We start from the raw sequence: 21,939 nt of genomic DNA, 5'->3' as shown, positions 1-21,939 counted from the left end.
TTGATGTGTTTTTAAAATCGTTTATAGTCGTACAAATAATAGACAAGTGGAAAATTCAAAAACAAAACTTTTAAGTCGCTACCAAGGTCCTTAGTGAGTAGGTAACACCATAACTACAATCATTTATGATTGTACAGATTTAAAAAAGACAAACTTTTCTCTGACAGCTCCTCTTAAGTGCTAGTTATTTCTTTTTCATATTTCAGTAATAAGGATTCTTTCTTCTTCTTCTTTGTCTTTCGGCTATTCCGTTAGGGGTCGCCACAGCAGATCAATCGTTTCCATCTCACCCTGTCCTCTGTATCTTTCTCTGTCACACCAACCACCTGCATGTCCTCCCTCAGCACATCCATAAACCTCCTCTTTGGTCTCCTTCTTCTCCTCCTGCCTGGTGGCTCCATCCTCAGCATCCTTCTTCTTATATACCCTGGGTCCCTCCTCTGCACATGTCCAAGCCATCTCAATCTAGCCTCTCTGACTTTGTCTCCAAACCGTCCCACCTGAACTGTCCCTCTGATATGTTCATTCCTAATCTTGTCCATTCTCGTCACTCCCAAAGAGAATCTCAACATCTTCAGCTCTGCCACCTCCAGCTCTGTCTCCTGTCTTTTTGTTAGTGCCACCGTCTCTAAGCCGTACAACATAGCTGGTCTCACTACTGTCTTGTAACCTTTCCCCTTCACTCTTGCTGATATTCTTCGGTCACAAATCACTCCTGCCACCTTTCTCCACCCACTCCACCCTGCCTGCACTCTCTTCTTCACCTCTTTACCACACTCTCCATTACTTTGAACAGTTCAATTCAATTCAATTCAGTTTTATTTATATAGCGCCAAATCACAACAAACAGTTGCCCCAAGGCGCTTTATATTGTAAGGCAAGGCCATACAATAATTACGTAAAAACCCAAAGGTCAAAACGACCCCCTGTGAGCAAGCACTTGGCGACAGTGGGAAGGAAAAACTCCCTTTTAACAGGAAGAAACCTCCAGCAGAACCAGGCTCAGGGAGGGGCAGTCATCTGCTGGGACTGGTTGGGGCTGAGGGAGAGAACCAGGAAAAAGACATGCTGTGGAGGGGAGCAGAGATCAATCACTAATGATTAAATGCAGAGTGGTGCATACAGAGCAAAAAGAGAAAGAAACACTCAGTGCATTATGGGAACCCCCCAGCAGTCTAAGTCTACAGCAGCATAACTAAGGGATGGTTCAGGGTCACCTGATCCAGCCCTAACTATAAGCTTTAGCAAAAAGGAAAGTTTTAAGCCTAATCTTAAAAGTAGAGAGGGTGTCTGTCTCCCTGATCCGAATTGGGAGCTGGTTCCACAGGAGAGGAGCCTGAAAGCTGAAGGCTCTGCCTCCCATTCTACTCTTACAAACCCTAGGAACTACAAGTAAGCCTGCAGTCTGAGAGCGAAGCGCTCTATTGGGGTGATATGGTACTATGAGGTCCCTAAGATAAGAAGGGACCTGATTATTCAAAACCTTATAAGTAAGAAGAAGAATTTTAAATTCTATTCTAGAATTAACAGGAAGCCAATGAAGAGAGGCCAATATGGGTGAGATATGCTCTCTCCTTCTAGTCCCCGTCAGTACTCTAGCTGCAGCATTTTGAATTAACTGAAGGCTTTTCAGGGAACTTTTAGGACAACCTGATAATAATGAATTACAATAGTCCAGCCTAGAGGAAATAAATGCATGAATTAGTTTTTCAGCATCACTCTGAGACAAGACCTTTCTAATTTTAGAGATATTGCGTAAATGCAAAAAAGCAGTCCTACATATTTGTTTAATATGCGCTTTGAATGACATATCCTGATCAAAAATGACTCCAAGATTTCTCACAGTATTACTAGAGGTCAGGGTAATGCCATCCAGAGTAAGGATCTGGTTAGGCACCATGTTTCTAAGATTTGTGGGGCCAAGTACAATAATTCCCCATTTACATGAACAAATTGTAATCTATTAGATAAATATGATTCAAACCACTGCAGCGCAGTGCCTTTAATACCTATGGCATGCTCTAATCTCTGTAATAAAATTTTAAGGTCAACAGTATCAAAAGCAGCACTGAGGTCTAACAGAACAAGCACAGAGATGAGTCCACTGTCTGAGGCCATAAGAAGATCATTTGTAACCTTCACTAATGCTGTTTCTGTACTATGATGAATTCTAAAACCTGACTGAAACTCTTCAAATAGACCATTCCTCTGCAGATGATCAGTTAGCTGTTTTACAACTACCCTTTCAAGAATTTTTGAGAGAAAAGGAAGGTTGGAGATTGGCCTATAATTAGCTAAGATAGCTGGGTCAAGTGATGGCTTTTTAAGTAATGGTTTAATTACTGCGACCTTAAAAGCCTGTGGTACATAGCCAACTAATAAAGATAGATTGATCATATTTAAGATTGAAGCATTAAATAATGGTAGGGCTTCCTTGAGCAGCCTGGTAGGAATGGGGTCCAATAGACATGTTGATGGTTTGGATGAAGTAACTAATGAAAATAACTCAGACAGAACAATCTGAGAGAAAGAGTCTAACCAAATACCGGCATCACTGAAAGCAGCCAAAGATAACGATACGTCTTTGGGATGGTTATGAGTAATTTTTTCTCTAATAGTTAAAATTTTATTAGCAAAGAAAGTCATGAAGTCATTACTAGTTAAAGTTAAAGGAATACTCGGCTCAATAGAGCTCTGACTCTTTGTCAGCCTGGCTACAGTGCTGAAATGAAACCTGGGGTTGTTCTTATTTTCTTCAATTAGTGATGAGTAGTAAGATGTCCTAGCTTTACGGAGGGCTTTTTTATAGAGCAACAGACTCTTTTTCCACGCTAAGTGAAGATCTTCTAAATTAGTGAGACGCCATTTCCTCTCCAACTTACGGGTTATCTGCTTTAAGCTGGGAGTTTGTGAGTTATACCACGGAGTCAGGCACTTCTGATTTAAAGCTCTCTTTTTCAGAGGAGCTACAGCATCCAAAGTTGTCTTCAATGAGGATGTAAAACTATTGACGAGATACTCTATCTCACTTACAGAGTTTAGGTAGCTACTCTGCACTGTGTTGGTATATGGCATTAGGGAACATAAAGAAGGAAACATATCATTAAACCTAGTTACAGCGCTTTCTGAATGACTTCTAGTGTAATGAAACTTATTCCCCACTGCTGGGTAGTCCATCAGAGTAAATGTAAATGTTATTAAGAAATGATCAGACAGAAGGGAGTTTTCAGGGAATACTGTTAAGTCTTCAATTTCCATACCATAAGTCAGAACAAGATCTAAGATATGATTAAAGTGGTGGGTGGACTCATTTACATTTTGAGCAAAGCCATTTGAGTCTAATAATAGATTAAATGCAGTGTTGAGGCTGTCATTCTCAGCATCTGTGTGGATGTTAAAATCGCCCACTATAATTATCTTATCTGAACTAAGCACTAAGTCAGACAAAAGTTCTGAAAATTCACAGAGAAACTCACAGTAACGACCAGGAGGACGATAGATAACAACAAATAAAACTGGTTTTTGGGACTTCCAATTTGGATGGACAAGACTAAGAGTCAAGCTTTCGAATGAATTAAAGCTCTGTCTGGGTTTTTGATTAATTAATAAGCTGGAATGGAAGATTGCTGCTAATCCTCCGCCTCGGCCCGTGCTACGAGCGTTCTGGCAGTTAGTGTGACTCGGGGGTGTTGACTCATTTAAACTAACATATTCATCCTGCTGTAACCAGGTTTCTGTAAGGCAGAATAAATCAATATGTTGATCAATTATTATATCATTTACTAACAGGGACTTAGAAGATAGAGACCTAATGTTTAAAAGACCACATTTAACTGTTTTAGTCTGTGGTGCAGTTGAAGGTGCTATATTATTTTTTCTTTTTGAATTTTTATGCTTAAATAGATTTTTGCTGGTTATTGGTGGTCTCGGAGCAGGCACCGTCTCTACGGGGATGGGGTAGTGAGGGGATGGCAGGGGGAAAGAAGGTGCAGAGAGGTGTGTAAGACTACAACTCTGCTTCCTGGTCCCAACCCTGGATAGTCACGGTTTGGAGGATTTAAGAAAATTGGCCAGATTTCTAGAAATGAGAGCTGCTCCATCCAAAGTGGGATGGATGCCGTCTCTCCTAACAAGACCAGGTTTTCCCCAGAAGCTTTGCCAATTATCTATGAAGCCCACTTCAATATTTGGGGTCAACCACAGTTGACCCCAAATATTTAAACTCATCTACTTTCACCACTTCTACTCCTTGTAACTTCACTATTCCACTGGGCTCCCTCCCATTCACACACATGTACTCAGTCTTGCTTCTACTGACTTTCATTCCCCTTCTCTCCAAAGCATATCTCCACCTCTCCAGACTAGACTCAACTTGCTCTCTACTCTCACTGCAGATTACAATGTCATCTGCAAACATCATAGTCCATGGGGACTCCTGTCTAATCTCATCTGTCAACCTGTCCATCACCACTGCAAACAAGAAAGGACTCAGAGCTGGTCCTTGGTGTAATCCCACCTCCACCTTGAATGAGTCTGTCATTCCGACTGCGCATCTCACCACTGTCACACTATTCTTGTACATGTCCTGCACTACCCTAATGTACTTCTCTGCCACTCCAGACTTCCTCATACAATACCACAGCTCTTCTCTTGGCACCCTGTCATAAGCTTTTTCTAAGTCCACAAACACACAATGTAACTCTTCCTGGCCTTCTCTGTACTTCTCCAACAGTATTCTCAGAGCAAACATTGCATCTGTAGTGCTCTTTCTCGGCATGAAACCATATTTCTGCTCACAGATCTTCACCTGTTTTCTAAGTCTAGCTTCTACTACCCCTTCCCATAACTTCATGCTGTGGCTGATCAACATTATGCCTCTGTAGTTACTGCAGCTTTGCACATCACCCTTGTTCTTGAAAATAGGAACCAGCACACTTCGTCTCCACTCCTCAGGCATCCTCTCACTTTCCAAGATTTTATTAAACAATCTGGTTAGAAACTCCACTGCCATCTCTCCTAGACATTTCCATGCCTCCAATGGAATGTCATCTGGACCAACTGCCTTTCCACTCTTCATCCTCTTCATAGCAGCCCTCACTTCTTCTTTACTAGTCTCTTGTACTTCCTGATTTACTCTCACCACATCATCCAGCCTTTTCTTCATTCATCAGCTCTTCAAAATATTCCCTCCACCTTCTCAGCACACACTCCTTACTTGTCAGCACATTACCATGTGCATCTTTTACCACCCTAACCTGCTGCACATCCTTTCCAGCTCTGTCCCTTTGTCTGGCCAGTCGGTACAAGTCCTTTTCTCCTTCCTTACTACGTATTCAACTTCTTGTACAGCTCGCAATATGCCATTTCCTTTGCTTTTGCCACTTATCTTTTCGCCTTACGCCGCATCTTCTTGTACTCCTGTCTACTTTCTTCATCTCTCTGACTATCCCAAAACTTTTTCGCCAACCTCTTTCTCCTTATGCTTTCCTGGACCTTTTCATTCCACCACCATGTCTCCTTGTCTTCCTTCCACTGTTCAGATGTCACACCCAGTACTGTCCTAGCTCTCTCCCTCACCACATCTGCAGTACTTTTCCAGTTGTCCAAAATTGCTTCCCCTCCAACCAGTGCTTCTCTCACCTGCTCGCTAAATTTCACACAACAGTCTTCCTCCTTCAACTTCCACCATCTGATCCTTTGTTGAGCTCTCACTCTCTTCTTCTTTACCTCTAAAGTCATCCTACAAACAACCATCCTATGCTGTCTAACGTCACTCTCTCCTGCCACCACCTTACAGTCTCTGATTTCTTTTAGTTTGCATCTCCTATAAAGAATGTAGTCCACCTGTGTGCACCTTCCTCCACTCTTATGTTACCCTGTGCTCCTCCCTTTCCTTAAAGTAGGTATTCACCACAGCCATTTCCATCCTTTTTGCAAAATCAACTACCATCTGTCCTTCCCCATTCCTATCCTTGATACCATATCTACCCATTACTTCCTCATCACCTCTGTTCCCTTCACCAACATGCCCATTGAAGTCCACTCCTATCACCACTCTTTCATGCTTGGGCACACTCTCCACCACCTCATCTAACACACTCCAGAAATCTTCTTTCTCCATCTTACAACCTACCTGTGTCGGCATATGCACTGATGATATTCATCATCACCCCTTCAATTTCCAACTTCACACTCATCACCCTGTCAGACACTCGCTTAACCTCCAACACACTTTTAACACACTCTTCCTTTAAAATGACCCCAACATCATTTCTCCTCCCGTCCTCAACATGGTACAACAACTTACCCACCACTGATGCTCCTGCTCTTACTTCCTTTCCACTTGGTCTCCACTTTCATTTCCACCCTTCTAGTTTTCTTTTTCTCCCGTTGTTTGTAGAAATGTTCTCCTCCTGTTCTTCGTCGTCTTCATAATAAGATTTCTTTATAAATCTTTTTAAAGTGTGGCAGATTCTTGAAAGTTTGACATTTGCTGATAAACTATTCCATGTTTCCTCTCCCTGTGTAGAAATAAACATACATTTCAAGGCAGTTCGGGAGAATTGTTTTTTTTAAATAATTTGTCTGGTTATGCGATTATTGACGCGTTTCTTGTAAATTGCTCGTAAGTTGAAATACATTGATTGATGCAGTCCATTGATTGGCTGAACAAATGAAAGCTGCAGACCTCATACGAACAGTTCAGACTGTTTTAAATATTAAAACCATTTACACACAGAGTATATATAAAGTCTTACCCCCAATCTCAATTCTCTTTCGTTCCCCTTCCCCTTGGCCCTACCCCTACTAGAGCAGCAGCCCAGAGCATTTTGGTCAAATGAACAAGGTACCAATATCTGAGTACAGGATCATGCACTGTGTAACCAAACATATACAGGTATTAATGCCTGGCGGGAAGCCCCTGCTGCTTTTGGCCCCTGGGACCCTGAAGAAGGGGAAAAAAATGTGCTGGGTCAAAATGGGCATACTTCACAGACTTTTGAATAGGCCCTGCCAGACATATTGTCCTCTGCGTAAGGGTTGACAGTCCCTCGAAGGGGTCCCTAAATATGGGCTGTATTAAACATTGAAGGTACCACACAAAACCAAGTTTAAATGAACAATTACACTGCCAGACACCCCCAAAATTGGACAGTTTTTACAGCAGTGGTTGAATTTAGCTAGGCGAAACCTTAAAAGTATCACCAAAAAGTAATGTCAATTGAAAAGGTACTGCACACAAAATTCAGAATGACCTTTGCCAGAGAGATTGTCCTCTGCATAAGGGTCGCCAGACCCCCTCAAAGGGGTCCCTAAATACGAGCTAGATGAAACATTGAAGGTACTACATGAAACCAAGTTTAAATGAACTGTTTTCAAAACATTTTCAAAAACTATATGGATTTGAATCATGTGCGCTTGCATCAGCCAAGCTTGAACCTTCGTGCGCATGCGTGAGTTTTTTCACGCCTGTCGGTTGCGTCATTCGCCTGTGGGCAGGCTTTGAGTGAGCACTGGCCCCCTCGTCGGATTTTCATTGTCAGGGAAATGGCTGAGCGACTTCCGCTTTGCTCCATGAAATTTTTTTCAGAAACTGTTAGAGACAGCCAGTTGGAAACCATTCGAAAGATTCAGATGGCTTTCGGTGAATATTCTGTCAGCGTCACACGGATTAAGGAGTGTTAAAACCTTTTTAAAGACAGCCCACAGCGGTGGAGGGCGCGTGGCACACCGAGCGGCCATCGACAGGCTGGAACGACCAGATCATTTCCAAACTGCACGCTGTGTTGATCCAGGACATCGTGTGACTACCACAGAAATGGCAAGAGAGCTGGACATAGCACTTTTGTGGCACATTCCACTGTTACAGGAGATTTTGTAATGAAAGATGTGCGGAGGAATTCGCGCGTCGGCACGGAGCCGCTCATGATGCACAACAAAAAAAACACCTCCATGTTGGAAACCATTCGGAAGATTCAGACGGCTTTCGATGGCTTTTCAGTCGAGTGAGTATCCGAGAAATTGTGTAACAGCCGGACATGCCACAACATGTCCTTTGAGACTTCCAACACGGAGGTGTTTGTTGTGCGCCATGAGCGGCTCCGTCCTGACGCGCAAATTCCTCCGCACGTCTTTCATACAATGACATGGCTAAAATTTATCTCCATTACCTGTGCGTAGAACAGGTAACTCAGCTAGAAGTGCTATATAGCAGAAAACAGCAAAATTACAATGCTTTTGAGTAGGGTTGCCAACCGTCCCTTGAAAAACGGAATCGTCCCTTATTTGGAAATAAAAGTGTGCGTTCTGTATTGACCTGAAACGGGACGCAGTTTGTCCCGTATTTCTGTGAGAATCAAAAAGTCTGTAAAATGTCAATGGAATTGACTGGCGCTTTATATGGAAACTTATGGTAAATTTGATCCCAGCCTCTCTCCTGCTTTTCACCAATGAGCTGACAGACACGAGTTGACAATACAGAATCACTCTTATCTCATTGGTCGAGGGACATCTGCTCGCAAGAAGATACCGACGTCATGAGCCGAAGACGGTCGCTGGACGACAATAACAAAGCAGCATGGCTGATATCTATACGGACACCGACACTACGGACAGCAATGTCTGTAACGTCGTTACTACTCCTCCTAAAAAAAACCAAACAAACAAACAAAAAAGAATGCAAAAATACAGGGGCGAATGAGAAAAGGAAAATGGCTGGGTGGAAAAGGTGCGCGACAACAGTATTGTTTACTTTTCAGACTTTATTTTTTGCACTTTTTATTACACTAAATGTGTAAATGTGCACTGTTACATTGTTTTTTTTTGTTAATTTTTTTTTTTAAATTTATACAATTTAAGTTAAGAGCAGGGGTGGTGGCCAAGTGGTTAATGCGCTTGGTTTTAGTTCGGAAGGTTCTGGGTTCAAATCCCACCCCTGCCACATTTCTCCATGTAATGTGGAGTTGCGTCAGGAAGGGCATCTGGCGTAAAACTTGTGCCAATTCAACATGCAGATCCACCTTGGATTTGCTGTGGCGACCCCAAGTGCAAACAAGGGAGCAGCCGAAGGGACTTACTTATACAATTTAAGTTAAGCAATAACACTACAGAGATTTATTTTTAAAGACGACAGAATGCTAATATTGAAATTGTGATTGAAAATTTATTTTGCACTAAAAATAAATTGCTAAATAATAATTTGTTTTCCACGTGTTCATATCAGAACAAATGCATGTATGCATCTACCTAAATTCAGGGTCAAGTCAACAGTAGGTAAGTCCCTTCGGCTGCTCCCTTGTTTGCACTTGGGGTCGCCACAGCAAATCCAAGGTGGATCTGCATGTTGAATTGGCACAAGGTTTACACAAGTTTTACGCCGGATGCCCTTCCTGACGCAACTCCACATTACATGGAGAAATGTGGCAGGGGTGGGATTTGAACCCGGAACCTTCTGAACTGAAACCAACCGCATTAACCACTTGGCCACCACCTCTGCTCGTCAAGTCAGTCAAATGGTTAAAAATCGTTTCACACAGACGCTGGGAAGGGTGAAGGCAATGGTCAGTCGGCCGGTCGGCCCTGGCGGTGAGGTGTCCCTTATTTATTTTTCAGAGAGTTGGCAACCCTACTTTTGAGCGACCTGTAAAAATGAATTTATACAAGCAAAATTTTACACAATTTTACACAGCATGTTTTTTTCATCAACTGGAAACTATTAACAGGGTCAGAATATTACATTTCAAAACTTTGCAAAATAAGGACCACCCTATTACGCATGTAATGATGTGTGCTCCAGATTCAAAACTCAATTTAATTTAGCTTAATAATACACATACAAATTTTTTTATATGTGATAGTGAGCCAAAATTATTCTGTAGACTGCTTATTTGTTAACTATATAAGCCGACTCAGAACTTATATCAAACCCCATATTTAATATTTCAGCAGTGCTTTCTCACACTACAGCTGCTGAAATGCAAATACATTAGTGGAAAATAAGACTGGTTATCACCATCATCTGGACAAGGTGTGAAGTCCTGACTGCTGTTACTAGAATGAAGAATTTTTTTTCAACACTGTACCACAGGATCAAAAAAAGGCATGAGCTTGGAACATTTGAAACAAATCGCCACAGTGACATCTAGTGGCCAAATACATGTCATTTGAGTATATTTCTTATTGTTACATGGGAAACAAGGTACCAGTAGATTCAGTAGATTCTCACAGATCCAACAAGACCAAGCATTCATGATATGCACACTCTTAAGGCTATGAAATTGGACTATTAGTAAAAAAAAAAAAAAAAGGTAGAAAAGGGGGTGTTCACAATAATAGTAGCATCTGGTGTTGACGCTACAAACTCAAAACTATTATGTTTAAACTGCTTTTTTAGCAATCCTTTAATCACTAAACTAGTATATAGTTGTATAACCACAGTTTTTCATGATTTCTTCACATCTGTGAGGCATGGAGTCAACCAACTTGTGGTACCTTTCAGCTGTTATTCCACTCCAAGATTCTTTAACAACATTCCACAATTCATTTACATTTCTTGGTTTTGCTTCAGAAACAGCTTTTTTGATGTCACCCCACAAGTTCTCATTTGGATTTAGGTCTCGGGATTGGGCAGGCCACTCCAAAACATTAATTTTGTTGGTTTGGAACCAAGATTTTGCTCGTTTACTAGTGTGCTTGGGGTCATTGTCTTGTTGAAACACCCATTTCAAGGGCATGTCCTCTTCAGCATAAGGCAACATGACCTCTTCAAGTATTTTGACATATCCAGACTGATCCATGATACCTGGTATGCGATATATAGGCCCAACACCATAGTTGGAGAAACATGTCCATATCATGATGCTTGCACCACCATGCTTCACTGTCTTCACTGTGAACTGTGGCTTGAATTCAGAGTTTGGGGGTCGTCTCACAAACTGTGGCCCTTGGACCCAAAAAGAACAATTTTACTCTCATCAGTCCACAAAATATTCCTCCAGTTCTCTTTAGGCCAGTTGATGTCTTCTTTGGCAGATTGTAACCTCTTCTGCACGTCTTTTATTTAACAGAGGGACTTTGCGGGGGATTCTTGCAAATATATTAGCTTCACACAGGCGTCTTCTAACTGTCACAGCACTTACAGGTAACTCCAGACTGTCTTTGAACATCTTGGAGCTGATCAGTGGGTGAGCCTTTGCCATTCTGGTTATTCTTCTATCCATTTTGATGGTTGTTTTCCGTTTTCTTCCACGCGTCTCTGTTTGTTTGGTTTTTTTTTTGTCCATTTTAAAGCATTGGAGATCATTGTAGATGAACAGCCTATAATTTTTTGCACCTGTGTATAAGTTTCCCCCTCTCCAATCAACTTTTTAATCAAACTACACTGTTCTTCTGAACAATGTCTTGAACGTCCCTTTTTCGTCAGGCTTTCAAAGAGAAAAGCATGTTCAACAGGTGCTGGCTTCATCCTTAAATAGGGGACACCTGATTCACACCTGTTTGTTCCACAAAATTGACTAACTCACTGACTGAATGCCACACTACTATTATTGTGAACACCCCCTTTTCTACTTTTTTTTACTAATAGCCCAAATTCATAGCCTTAAGAGTGTGCATATCATGAATGCTTGGTCTTGTTGGATTTGTGAGAATCTACTGAATCTACTGGTACCTTGTTTCCCATGTAACAATAAGAAATATACTCAAAACCTGGATTAATCTTTTTAGTCACATAGCACTATTATTCTGAACATTACTGTACATGTTGCTGTCATAGACAACTGCCTGGAAAGTTTTTTGGCAAGTTAAAACTTTCTAAACAGCGTAATTTGTAATGAAAGCCGCTTCATTTGTGCAGCTCTTTTGACGCCATGTTTGTTTTTTCGGAGACAGCAGTAAGCTCCTTCTACCCCTCCAAATGGAGTGTGCATCCAGATTCACTCCGTTTGGAGGTGTTTGAAGCCCTCCACCTACCCCTCCGCCTCGCTCCAAAAAGAGAATTGAGCCACCCCTCTGTCTCTCGTGCCCGCGCAAAACGGAGGGGAAGGGCCAAGGGGTAGAATTGAGTCTCAGCCTTAATCTTACCTGTTCCTTTCAGTTGGATTCATCATCACAACCTGATGAAAATGTATCCACATAAAGTGTCCTGATTTTGGAAAACAACTTCTGAAAATACTTTAGTTCTTTGTTGTGGCTGAAGAAACGCAGCATTTTAAAAGAAGTTCTTCTATCTTTTGTCTGCTCCTGATGTGTTTCTCAGCCTGAACCAGAGAACACCGGCTCTTTGTGTCACAACAAGAAAATTAACCTACTTTAAAAGTTGAGAGTCACAGCACCTCATTCATTCACGTCAGCATTTACCACAGATATCAGTCGATTCTTCAGCATTCTGCAAGCGATGAAAATAAATCCCATGATCCACCAAGACTAAAATAAAAAAAAAAAAGCTAAATTACTGTTTGGCCTCCATGTGGAGGGGAGAGGCTGTGATAGTGTGTATGCGCTCAATGATGTGCTTGTCAATATTTACATGCTCCTCCTACCAAACAAAGGGTTCTGCTGGTGATGGAAATGCAAACCAAGCCAGACTTGACCACTACGACCCATACCATACTGACCTGGGCTGCTTGGTGGAAACGAGGCTGTCAGCATAAACTGGCTAAATCGTCAAGGTGTTACAGGGCCCTATGGTTTATTTAATTTTAATGAAAAATATCTTGATGCAAACCAAATTCCTTCAAGGTCATGACTAAATGTATTTTTTCCCTAACGTGTTGGTGTTGAACCCCTTATAGTAGTGGCACACTCTGTGCTGAACATGAACAAACAAACAAGGTTGTCGGCATAAACTGCTGAGCATCAAGAAATTGGTGATATTAAAAATAAACACACACACACATTTCATGCACATTAGATTATGTCTCTATTACCTCTTTTTCAAAATTATATATATGCATATGGAAGTTCAAATGTTGAAAATATAAGATCAAAAGCAATTCCTGTACGATTGGAGATATAGCAGATGAGTAATTACTTCCACTAATATTGTCACTGAACAAATTGTAACTGTAGTGGGTTTTTTAAGATATGTGGTTTAATATCACAAAAACTGCTTCTTGGGACTTTAGTTTTCATTTTTTTAAGTTCCGCCACTAATTTAACCTTTTTCATTTTATGAAGTAGACGTTTTAGAAATGCATATTGGCCTAACTCGCGTGTACCTGAGCGCTAATGCAAGTGACATAAGATGTCCATTCTGTCACACACATTCAAAGTAAATACATTTCCATTGAATAGTGATTAGATATATGAAGTACACTTCAGGCACATATTTGTCCCCTTGTCAACAATATATTTTTGCTCACGGGAAAAATCTTTAGAAAATGAAACTACTGCAAAATGTGGCCTTTCTGTGTGGAGTTTGCATGTTCTGCCTGTGTTTGTGTGGGTTCCCTCCGGCTTCCTCCCACATCCAAAGACATGAAGGTTAGGTGGATTAGAAACTTTAAATTGTCCGTAGTGGTGTGTGTGTGTTTGAGAAAATGTTTGTTTGTCCATATGTGGCCTTGCAACAGACATGCGTCCTGTCCAGGCTGCACCTCACAACTTATGACTGCTGCTACAGCTCCCCCCCACCCAACACACACACACGTATAAAAATCACTCAAAAGAAAATGCTATAAAATGAATGAAATTCATTTCAAGAGATTCATGTTTTCAAATGTTTGATGATATTAAAACATCACAATGATTCTGCAGTTTATTCATGTAATGTCAACACCAATGGCACTCATTGATTTTTGACCCCCTTATTTTTCCTGTCTTTCTTACACCCCACCCATCCCCCACCGCCCCAAGGCTCAAAGACCAGGAAAATTCCTTATCCAACAAAGAATCCCTTCACCTGGATCTTCCTGCTGGTCTCCTGCCCAAACTACACCTATGAGGTAATGTACTGTAGACTTCGTCATAATCATAATGAACACTAATTTTTGTTCTTTCCTACAGTGGTTGAGTAACAGATTTGTTCTTTGATATTTATTGATTTGATTGATTGATGTTTAGACCATTTACTTTTACACTAGTTTTTGTTTATAGCTGTCTGTTGCTCTCTGTAGTACAATTCAAAACCATTAAAAGATGCAATTACGTGGAAGATGGATGTTTAATATACATCCATTCCTGTATTTAAGGCCTGCAACACATTCCAAAAAGAGTTGTTACTGTGGGAATTTAGGGGCAGGGGTGGTGGCCAAGTGGTTATGTGCTTGGTTTCAGTGTACAAGGTTCCGGGTCCAAATCCCACCCCTGCCACATTTCTCCATGTAATGTGGAGTTGCGTCAGGAAGGGCATCCGGCGTAAATCCTGTGCCAATTCAACATGCAGATCCACCTTGGATTTGCTGTGGCGACCCCGACCTTTTGTTCTCTTACAAAAATACTTTTGTCCAGCAACCTCATGAGCTCTTCCCATTCACATCTGTCTCAAAAGTGGAGGACCCAGAGACATGTACTGTATGTCTCTACAAGTTCAACATGTTAGTGCAGTCAGGAGGTGGGCAAAGAGTTTGATGGGTGAAAATCCAGCCATGAATCTTCTGCATGACCAGGCCTGTAGCAGGCACTCCGTAACAGCCACGGTGTTGCTTGTAAATAACATAATCTTGTAGGAGGCAGAACTTTTCAGCCGTCCCTCTTAATATGACAAAATGGGCAAGGGGTTACTTTGGGAAATGTTTCTCAAGCATTACATTACAGAGTTACAGTCACAAATGTCACTCAAACCTTTACCGTGCAAATAGAAGCCTCATGTTAACAATGTCCGGAAGCGGCATCCAATTGTCTGGGCTGGGATGCATCTGGTTTAGACAATCACACAAGGGAAACATGTACTGTGGCCACTGGGGCTGTTCATGTTATATAGTGGGGGAAAAAAATAAAAGTTGTGAGAGACTTCGGGCCATGTGTTGTTTTTGTTCCACTTGAGGTTTTATACAGTAGTGTTCAGAATAATAGTAGTGCAGTGTGACTAAAATGATTAATCCAGGTTTTGAGTATATTTCTTATTGTTACATGGGAAACAAGGTACCAGTAGATTCTCACAAATCCAACAAGACCAAGCATTCATGATATGCACACTCTTAAGGCTATGAAATTGGGCTATTAGTAAAAAAAAGTAGAAAAGGGGGTGTTCACAATAATAGTAGTGTGGCATTCAGTCAGTGAGTTCGTCAATTTTGTGGAACAAACAGATGTGAATCAGGTGTCCCCTATTTAAGGATGAAGCCAGCACCTGTTGAACATGCTTTTCTCTTTGAAAGCCTGAGGAAAATGGGACGTTCAAGACATTGTTCAGAAGAACAGAGTGTAGTTTGATTAAAAAGTTGATTGGAGAGGGGAAAATGTATACGCAGATGCAAAAAATTATAGACTGTTCATCTACAATGATCTCCAATGTTTTAAAATGGACAAAAAACAGAGACGCGTGGAAGAAAACGGAAAACAACCATCAAAATGGATAGAAGAATAACCAGAATGGCAAAGGCTCACCCACTGATCAGCTTCAGGATGATCAAAGAGTCTGGAGTTACCTGTAAGTGCTGTGACAGTTAGAAGAAGTCCCTCTGTTAAATAAAAGACGTGCAGAAGAGGTTACAATTTGCCAAAGAACACATCAACTGGCCTAAAGAGAAATGGAGGAATATTTTGTGGACTGATGAGAGTAAAATTGTTCTTTTTGGGTCCAAGGACCGCAGACAGTTTGTGAGACGACCCCCAACTCTGAATTCAAGCCACACTTCACAGTGAAGACAGTGAAGCATGGTGGTGCAAGCATCATGATATGGGCATGTTTCTCCTACTATGGTGTTGGGCCTATATATCGCATACCAGGTATCATGGATCAGTTTGGATATGTCAGAATACTTGCAGAGGTCATGTTGCCTTATGCTGAAGAGGACATGCCCTTGAAATGGGTGTTTCAACAAGACAATGACCCCAAGCACACTAGTAAACAAGCAAACTCTTGGTTCCAAACCAACAAAATTAATGTTTCAGAGTGGCCTGCCCAATCCGCAGACCTAAATCCAATTGCGAACTTGTGGGGTGACATCAAAAAAGCTGTTTCTGAAGCAAAACCAAGAAATGTAAATGAATTGTGGAATGTTGTTAAAGAATCTTGGAGTGGAATAACAGCTGAAAGGTACCACAAGTTGGTTGACTCCATGCCTCACAGATGTGAAGAAATCATGAAAAACTGGTTATACAACTAAATACTAGTTTAGTGATTAACAGGATTGCTAAAAAAGCAGTTTGAACATAATAGTTTTGAGTTTGTAGCGTCAACAGCAGATGCTACTATTATTGTGAACACCCCCTTTTCTACTTTTTACAATAATAGTCCAATTTCATAGCCTTAAGAGTGTGCATATCATGAAAGCGGTTTTGCAAGTTCTCCCACTTAGAAATCACGGAAGGGTCTAAAATTTTCATCTTAGGTGCATGTCCACTGTGAGAGACATAATCAAAAAAAAATCTGGTAATCACAATGTATGATTTTTAAAAAAAAATAATTTATTTGTATGTTACTGCTGCAAATAAGTATTTGAACATCTGCCAACCAGCAAGAATTCTGGCTCACACAGACCTGTTAATTTTTCTTTAAGAAGCCCTCTTCTTCTGCACTCTTTACCTGTATTAATTGCACCTGTTTGAACTTTTACCTGTATAAAAGACACTTGTTCACACAATCAATCACACTCCAACCTGTCCACCATAGCGAAGACCAAAGAGCTGTCTAAGGACACCAGGGACAAAACTGTAGACCTGCACAAGGCTGGGATGGACTACAGGACAACAGCAGCTTGGTAGAAGACAACAACTGTTATGATTATTTATTAGAAAGTGGAAGAAACACAAGATGGCTGTCAATCTCCCTCGGTTTGGGATTCCATGCAAGGTCTCACTTTGTGGGGTAAGGATGATTCTGAGAAAGCTCAGAACTACATAGGAGGACCTGGTCAATGACTGGAAGAGAGCTGGGACCACAGTCACAAAGATTACATTAGTAACACATGATGCTGTCATGGTTTAAAATCCTGCAGGGCAGCAAGGTCCCCCTGCTCAAGCCAGCAAATGTCCAGGCCCGTTTGAAGTTCACCAGCGACCATCTGGATGATCCAGACGAGGCATGGGAGAAGGTCATGTGGTCAGATGAGACCAAAATAGAGCTTTTTGGAATCAACTCCACTTGCCATATTTAGAGGATGAGAACAACCCCAAGAAAACCATCCCAACCATGAAGCATGGGGGTGGAAACATCATACTCTGGGGGTGCTCTTCTGCAAAGGGGACATAATGACTGCACTGTATTGAAGGGAGGATGGATGGGGTTATGTATTGGGAGATTTTGGCAAACAACCTCCTTCCCTCAGTAAAGAGCATTGAAGATGGGTCATGGCTGGGTCTTCCAGCATGACAATGACCCCAAACACACAGCCAGGGCAACTAAGGAGGGGCTCCGTAAGAAGCATTTCAAGGTCCTGGAGTGGCCTGGCCAGTCTCCAGACCTGAACTCAATAGAAAATCTTGGGAGGGAGCTGAAACTCCAAACCTGAAAGATCTAGAGAAGATCTGTATGGAGGAGTGGACCAAAATCCCTGCTCGTGTGTGCAAACCTGGTGAAAGACTACAGGAAACGTTTGACCTCTGTAATTGCAAACAAAGGCTACTGTACCAGATATTAATGTTGATTTTCACAGGTGTTCAAATACTTATTTGCAGCAGTAACATACAAATAAATTATTAAAAAAATCATACATTATGATTTCTGGATTTTTTTTATTTTTTTTTAGATTATGTCTCTCACAGTGGACATGCACCTAAGATGAAAATTTCAGACCCCTCCATGATTTCTAAGTGGGAGAACTTGCAAAATTGCAGGGTGTTCAAATACTTATTTTCCTCACTGTATATAAAATAAAAAAAAACCCCACCTGAATAGATCCTTGTCATTTGATTGGTGGTTTGTGTGTCACATGAAATGGATTATTCGTACCACTTGCCATTGTGTTCAATTTACCGTGCAAATATGGTTCTATATGTTTTGTGGTATTGCACGCCCTCTGCGAGCTTACGCTAGCGGTGACGGCACTTAGCTTAAAAACAAACAGCTGCCTGACACAGTGCTCAGACTCACTGGGTAAAGGACAGGAAGGCTCGATGTGCCAAGGGGAGAATTAACATTATAAAACAAACTTTTTCATTTGTTAAATGCTAAGAATATTTCATGAGGTGAAAGATGGAACCTTCCATCTTCTTACCATTGCACTCAGCCATTCATTATTTGTATAATATATTTGGTGGCAGCTAAATTATCACAGCATTGTAGCTTCTTAAAAATTAGGCCTGTAATTTATATACCTAGTAAGATGTTCAGCAGGCATCACCCAGTTTCAGCTGCTGCCCTCTGGTGGTGCATCTTCATAATTGCGCTCTTCTTTGCAGCTGGGCTCGTGGCTGGGCTTTACTCTGATGACTCAGTGTGTTCCAGTGGCATTCTTCACCTTAGTGGGTTTCATCCAGATGACCGTGTGGGCCAAGGGGAAGCACCGCAGCTACCTGAAGGAGTTTCGGGACTACCCTCCTCTCCGCTCACCTATCCTGCCCTTCATTCTTTAGAGAACGTCTCACTTTCCTGTGACTTCATGGGAAAAGTTGAGTCAACACCAATCCAACCTTTTTAAGGAAAATGTAACTAATTTGTGAAAGCAGTATTACCTTCTTCCCCTTCATTCAACATATATACTCGACTACTCGACTCAGCTTTTGCTTTAGTCCTTCCCTGTGTTATGCTTTAATTATGAACACTACAACCTTGCTTTCTTTAACTGTCTTTGAACAAACCATGGATTCGTAGATGAATGATTTAAGATCTGAGCAGGATTCACCTGCAAATGGAATATTGTATGCTGTTTGAGAGATGCAGTAAAGAATGTCATTTTTGCTTAAGTCTGTGTCTAAATAAATTGTCAAACCTTAATGAATGTTTCAACATCAATAACTGCACATTCCTTAATGGATGACTTTTTATTTCAAATCTCTATTTTAAGGAGTAGACTCGTACAGCATGCACAATTTAAAAACAAGAGTAACTATGTATTTCAGGGTAATGGAAGGTCCATCGAACTGAACTGTTCCAAACCCATTCAAAGTTTATGGCCCAAAAGGTTTGTAACTGTTTCAGAATACTTTGTCAGCCTTCACTGGAGTAATCTATACTTGATAGAGTACATAGCAGTGTTCCAGCTAGCTTTCAAAAAGGGCAGGGTGCTGGCACGAAATGAGCACTTATGTGTGAAAATGTTAAATGTGGGCAGCTGCAAACTCAATCTGTTAATCCTTAAAGTGTAAAAGTATTATAATCAACAGCCTACTACAAAAAGTCTTTAATTTCTCTTTGCACTTGTAGCAAAAGTTACTAAAACACTAGTATACTGAACAAAACTAAAACACTGGTCATTTTTAAATATTTTGTACACTTTGGGTAAAAGAAATGAACGTTTTGGCATCCAGACAGTCACGTGGATTTCAGAGATTCATAACACCGGTGGGGGGGGGCATGCATCAAAATTCACAAATCAGCATTGAGTTTGGTCTCCATTTGTATCTTGCAGTGCGGTACAGCTCCTGCACATGGATCTCCAAAAGTGGAGCTACCGATCCTCAGCTGGTAGCATGTGGTCTGTGGTCGATTGATCGTTGTCTCAAACTGTCGAAACAGACTTCTGAACTGGCTGATCATAAAGAAGTGGATATTACACTGTGCAGTAACAGCTCTAGTTGACATCCCAGCACTGAGCACCAAGGGCGCGCTCCATCACGACTTGCCACCTCTGGCATTTTAACGGATGACATTCCAGGACATTTTGGGGTGGCCATTTATCCACCCCCCCCCCACTACAGAGATTGAGTATTGCTCATGTTCTTTCAAGTGCTATAACGTCTCACCTGTGTGGAGGGAGCAATGTCTCAAAGTGAACAGTAAACTATCTCAACGTGTCTAAACACTTGTGCATTAAAAACAATAAGAATCAACCTATTGTACTCAGAAAAAAAATGGGAATTTTTACCGCACCACTCAAAATTAAAATGTTAGTGTTGCATTTATAATTTTGTTCAGTACAGAATTACTGTACTTAAACTGAGCCAAAGACTGTCAGAAAAGTGGTCTGCAAAAACCTGAAGTCTCAAATTATTCTGAGATTAGAAGATGAGGCACTGAATCTACAATTCAGTGGTTTCACATCTGAATCAGAATAGCGCACTGTAGTTGCACATCACCCATCACAAAATTATTTACAAGGCTTGAACATTGAAATGTCACTGAGATCAGTTTGTCACTTTCTATAATTATTGTAAGAGCCTCAACTTGAGCCAATTTAAGTTAAAAATGATGCAATTTGTTATTTCATTTCATTTGATGTTATATCTAGCTCACAAATGTCTAAAATCTTAACAATGGATGAATATAGTGTTTGTGTTTCTTCAAAAACCTGCAAACAGTAGCTCAATTCTGAGGAAAAAATGATGGAATCATGAAAAACAAAAGAACGCTCCAACACATCACTAGTGTTTTGTTGCACCACCTCTGGCTTTTATAACAGCTTGCAGTCTCTGAGGCATGGACTTAATGAGTGACAAACAGTACTCTTCATCAATCTGTCTCCAACTTTCTCTGATTGCTGTTGCCAGATCAGCTTTGCAGGTTGGAGCCTTGTCATGGACCATTTTCTTCAACTTCCACCAAAGATTTTCAATTGGATTAAGATCTGGACTATTTGCAGGCCATGACATTGACCCTATGTGTCTTTTTGCAAGGAATGTTTTCAGTTTTTGCTCTATGGCAACATGCATTATCATCTTGAAAAATGATTTCATCATCCCCAAACATTCTTTCAATTGATGGGATAAGAAAAGTGTCCAAAATATCAACGTAAACTTGTGCATTTATTGACGATGTAATGACAGCCATCTCCCCAGTGCCTTTACCTGACATGCAGCCCCATATCATCAATGACTGTGGAAATTTACATGTTCTCTTCAGGCAGTCATCTTTATAAATCTCATTGGAAGGGCACCAAACAAAAGTTCCAGCATCATCACCTTGCCCAATGCAGATTCGAGATTCATCACTGAATATGACTTTCATTCAGTCATCCACAGTCCACGATTGCTCTTCCTTAGCCCATTGTAACCTTGTTTTTTCTGTTTAGGTGTTAATGATGGCTTTCGTTTAGCTTTTCTGTATGTAAATCCCATTTCTTTTAGGCGGTTTCTTACAGTTCGGTCACAGACGTTGACTCCAGTTTCCTCCCATTCGTTCCTCATTTGTTTTGTTGTGCATTTTTGATTTTTGAGACATATTGCTTTAAGTTTTCTGTCTTGACGCTTTGATGTCTTCCTTGGTCTACCAGTATGTTTGCCTTTAACAACCTTCCCATGTTGTCTGTATTTGGTCCAGAGTTTAGACACAGCTGACTGTGAACAACCAACATCTTTTGCAACATTGCGTGATGATTTACCCTCTTTTAAGAGTTTGATAATCCTCTCCTTTGTTTCAATTGACATCTCTCGTGTTGGAGCCATGATTCATGTCAGTCCACTTGGTGCAACAGCTCTCCAAGGTGTGATCCCTCCTTTTTAGATGCAGACTAACGAGCAGATCTGATTTGATGCAGGTGTTAGTTTTGGGGATGAAAATTTACAGGGTGATTCCATAACTTATTCCTCAGAATTGAGTGATTCCATATTTTTTTTTCCCCTCTGCTTGGTCTAAAAAAGTAACCGTTACTGACTGCCACAATTATTTTTCCTGATTTCTTATAGTGTTTCTTAAAGCCAGAAAGTTGCCATTTGTCTGTGATCTGCTTTTTTTCTACAAAA

General features: G+C 40.9%; 1 protein-coding gene across 2 annotated transcripts in view; it reads left to right on the top strand.

Annotated features, from left to right (window-relative positions):
• The window catches only part of tecrb (trans-2,3-enoyl-CoA reductase b), an 83,779-nt gene extending 64,743 nt beyond the window's left edge, over positions 1 to 19,036 (top strand). For both annotated transcript variants that reach the window (XM_034188276.1, XM_034188275.1), the window contains 2 exons: positions 13,855 to 13,943; positions 18,502 to 19,036. In XM_034188276.1, the coding sequence (XP_034044167.1) occupies positions 13,855 to 13,943; positions 18,502 to 18,675 (263 nt within the window). In that variant the 3' untranslated portion in view covers positions 18,676 to 19,036. The remainder of the gene's footprint in view (positions 1 to 13,854; positions 13,944 to 18,501) is intronic.
• The last annotated feature ends 2,903 nt before the right edge of the window (positions 19,037 to 21,939 follow it).

The sequence above is a fragment of the Thalassophryne amazonica genome, chromosome 15, assembly GCF_902500255.1.
Source record: "Thalassophryne amazonica chromosome 15, fThaAma1.1, whole genome shotgun sequence".
Lineage (NCBI taxonomy): Eukaryota > Metazoa > Chordata > Actinopteri > Batrachoidiformes > Batrachoididae > Thalassophryne > Thalassophryne amazonica.
Note: the sequence above shows the minus strand (reverse complement) of the source record. Positions and strands in the feature narration are given on the sequence as shown.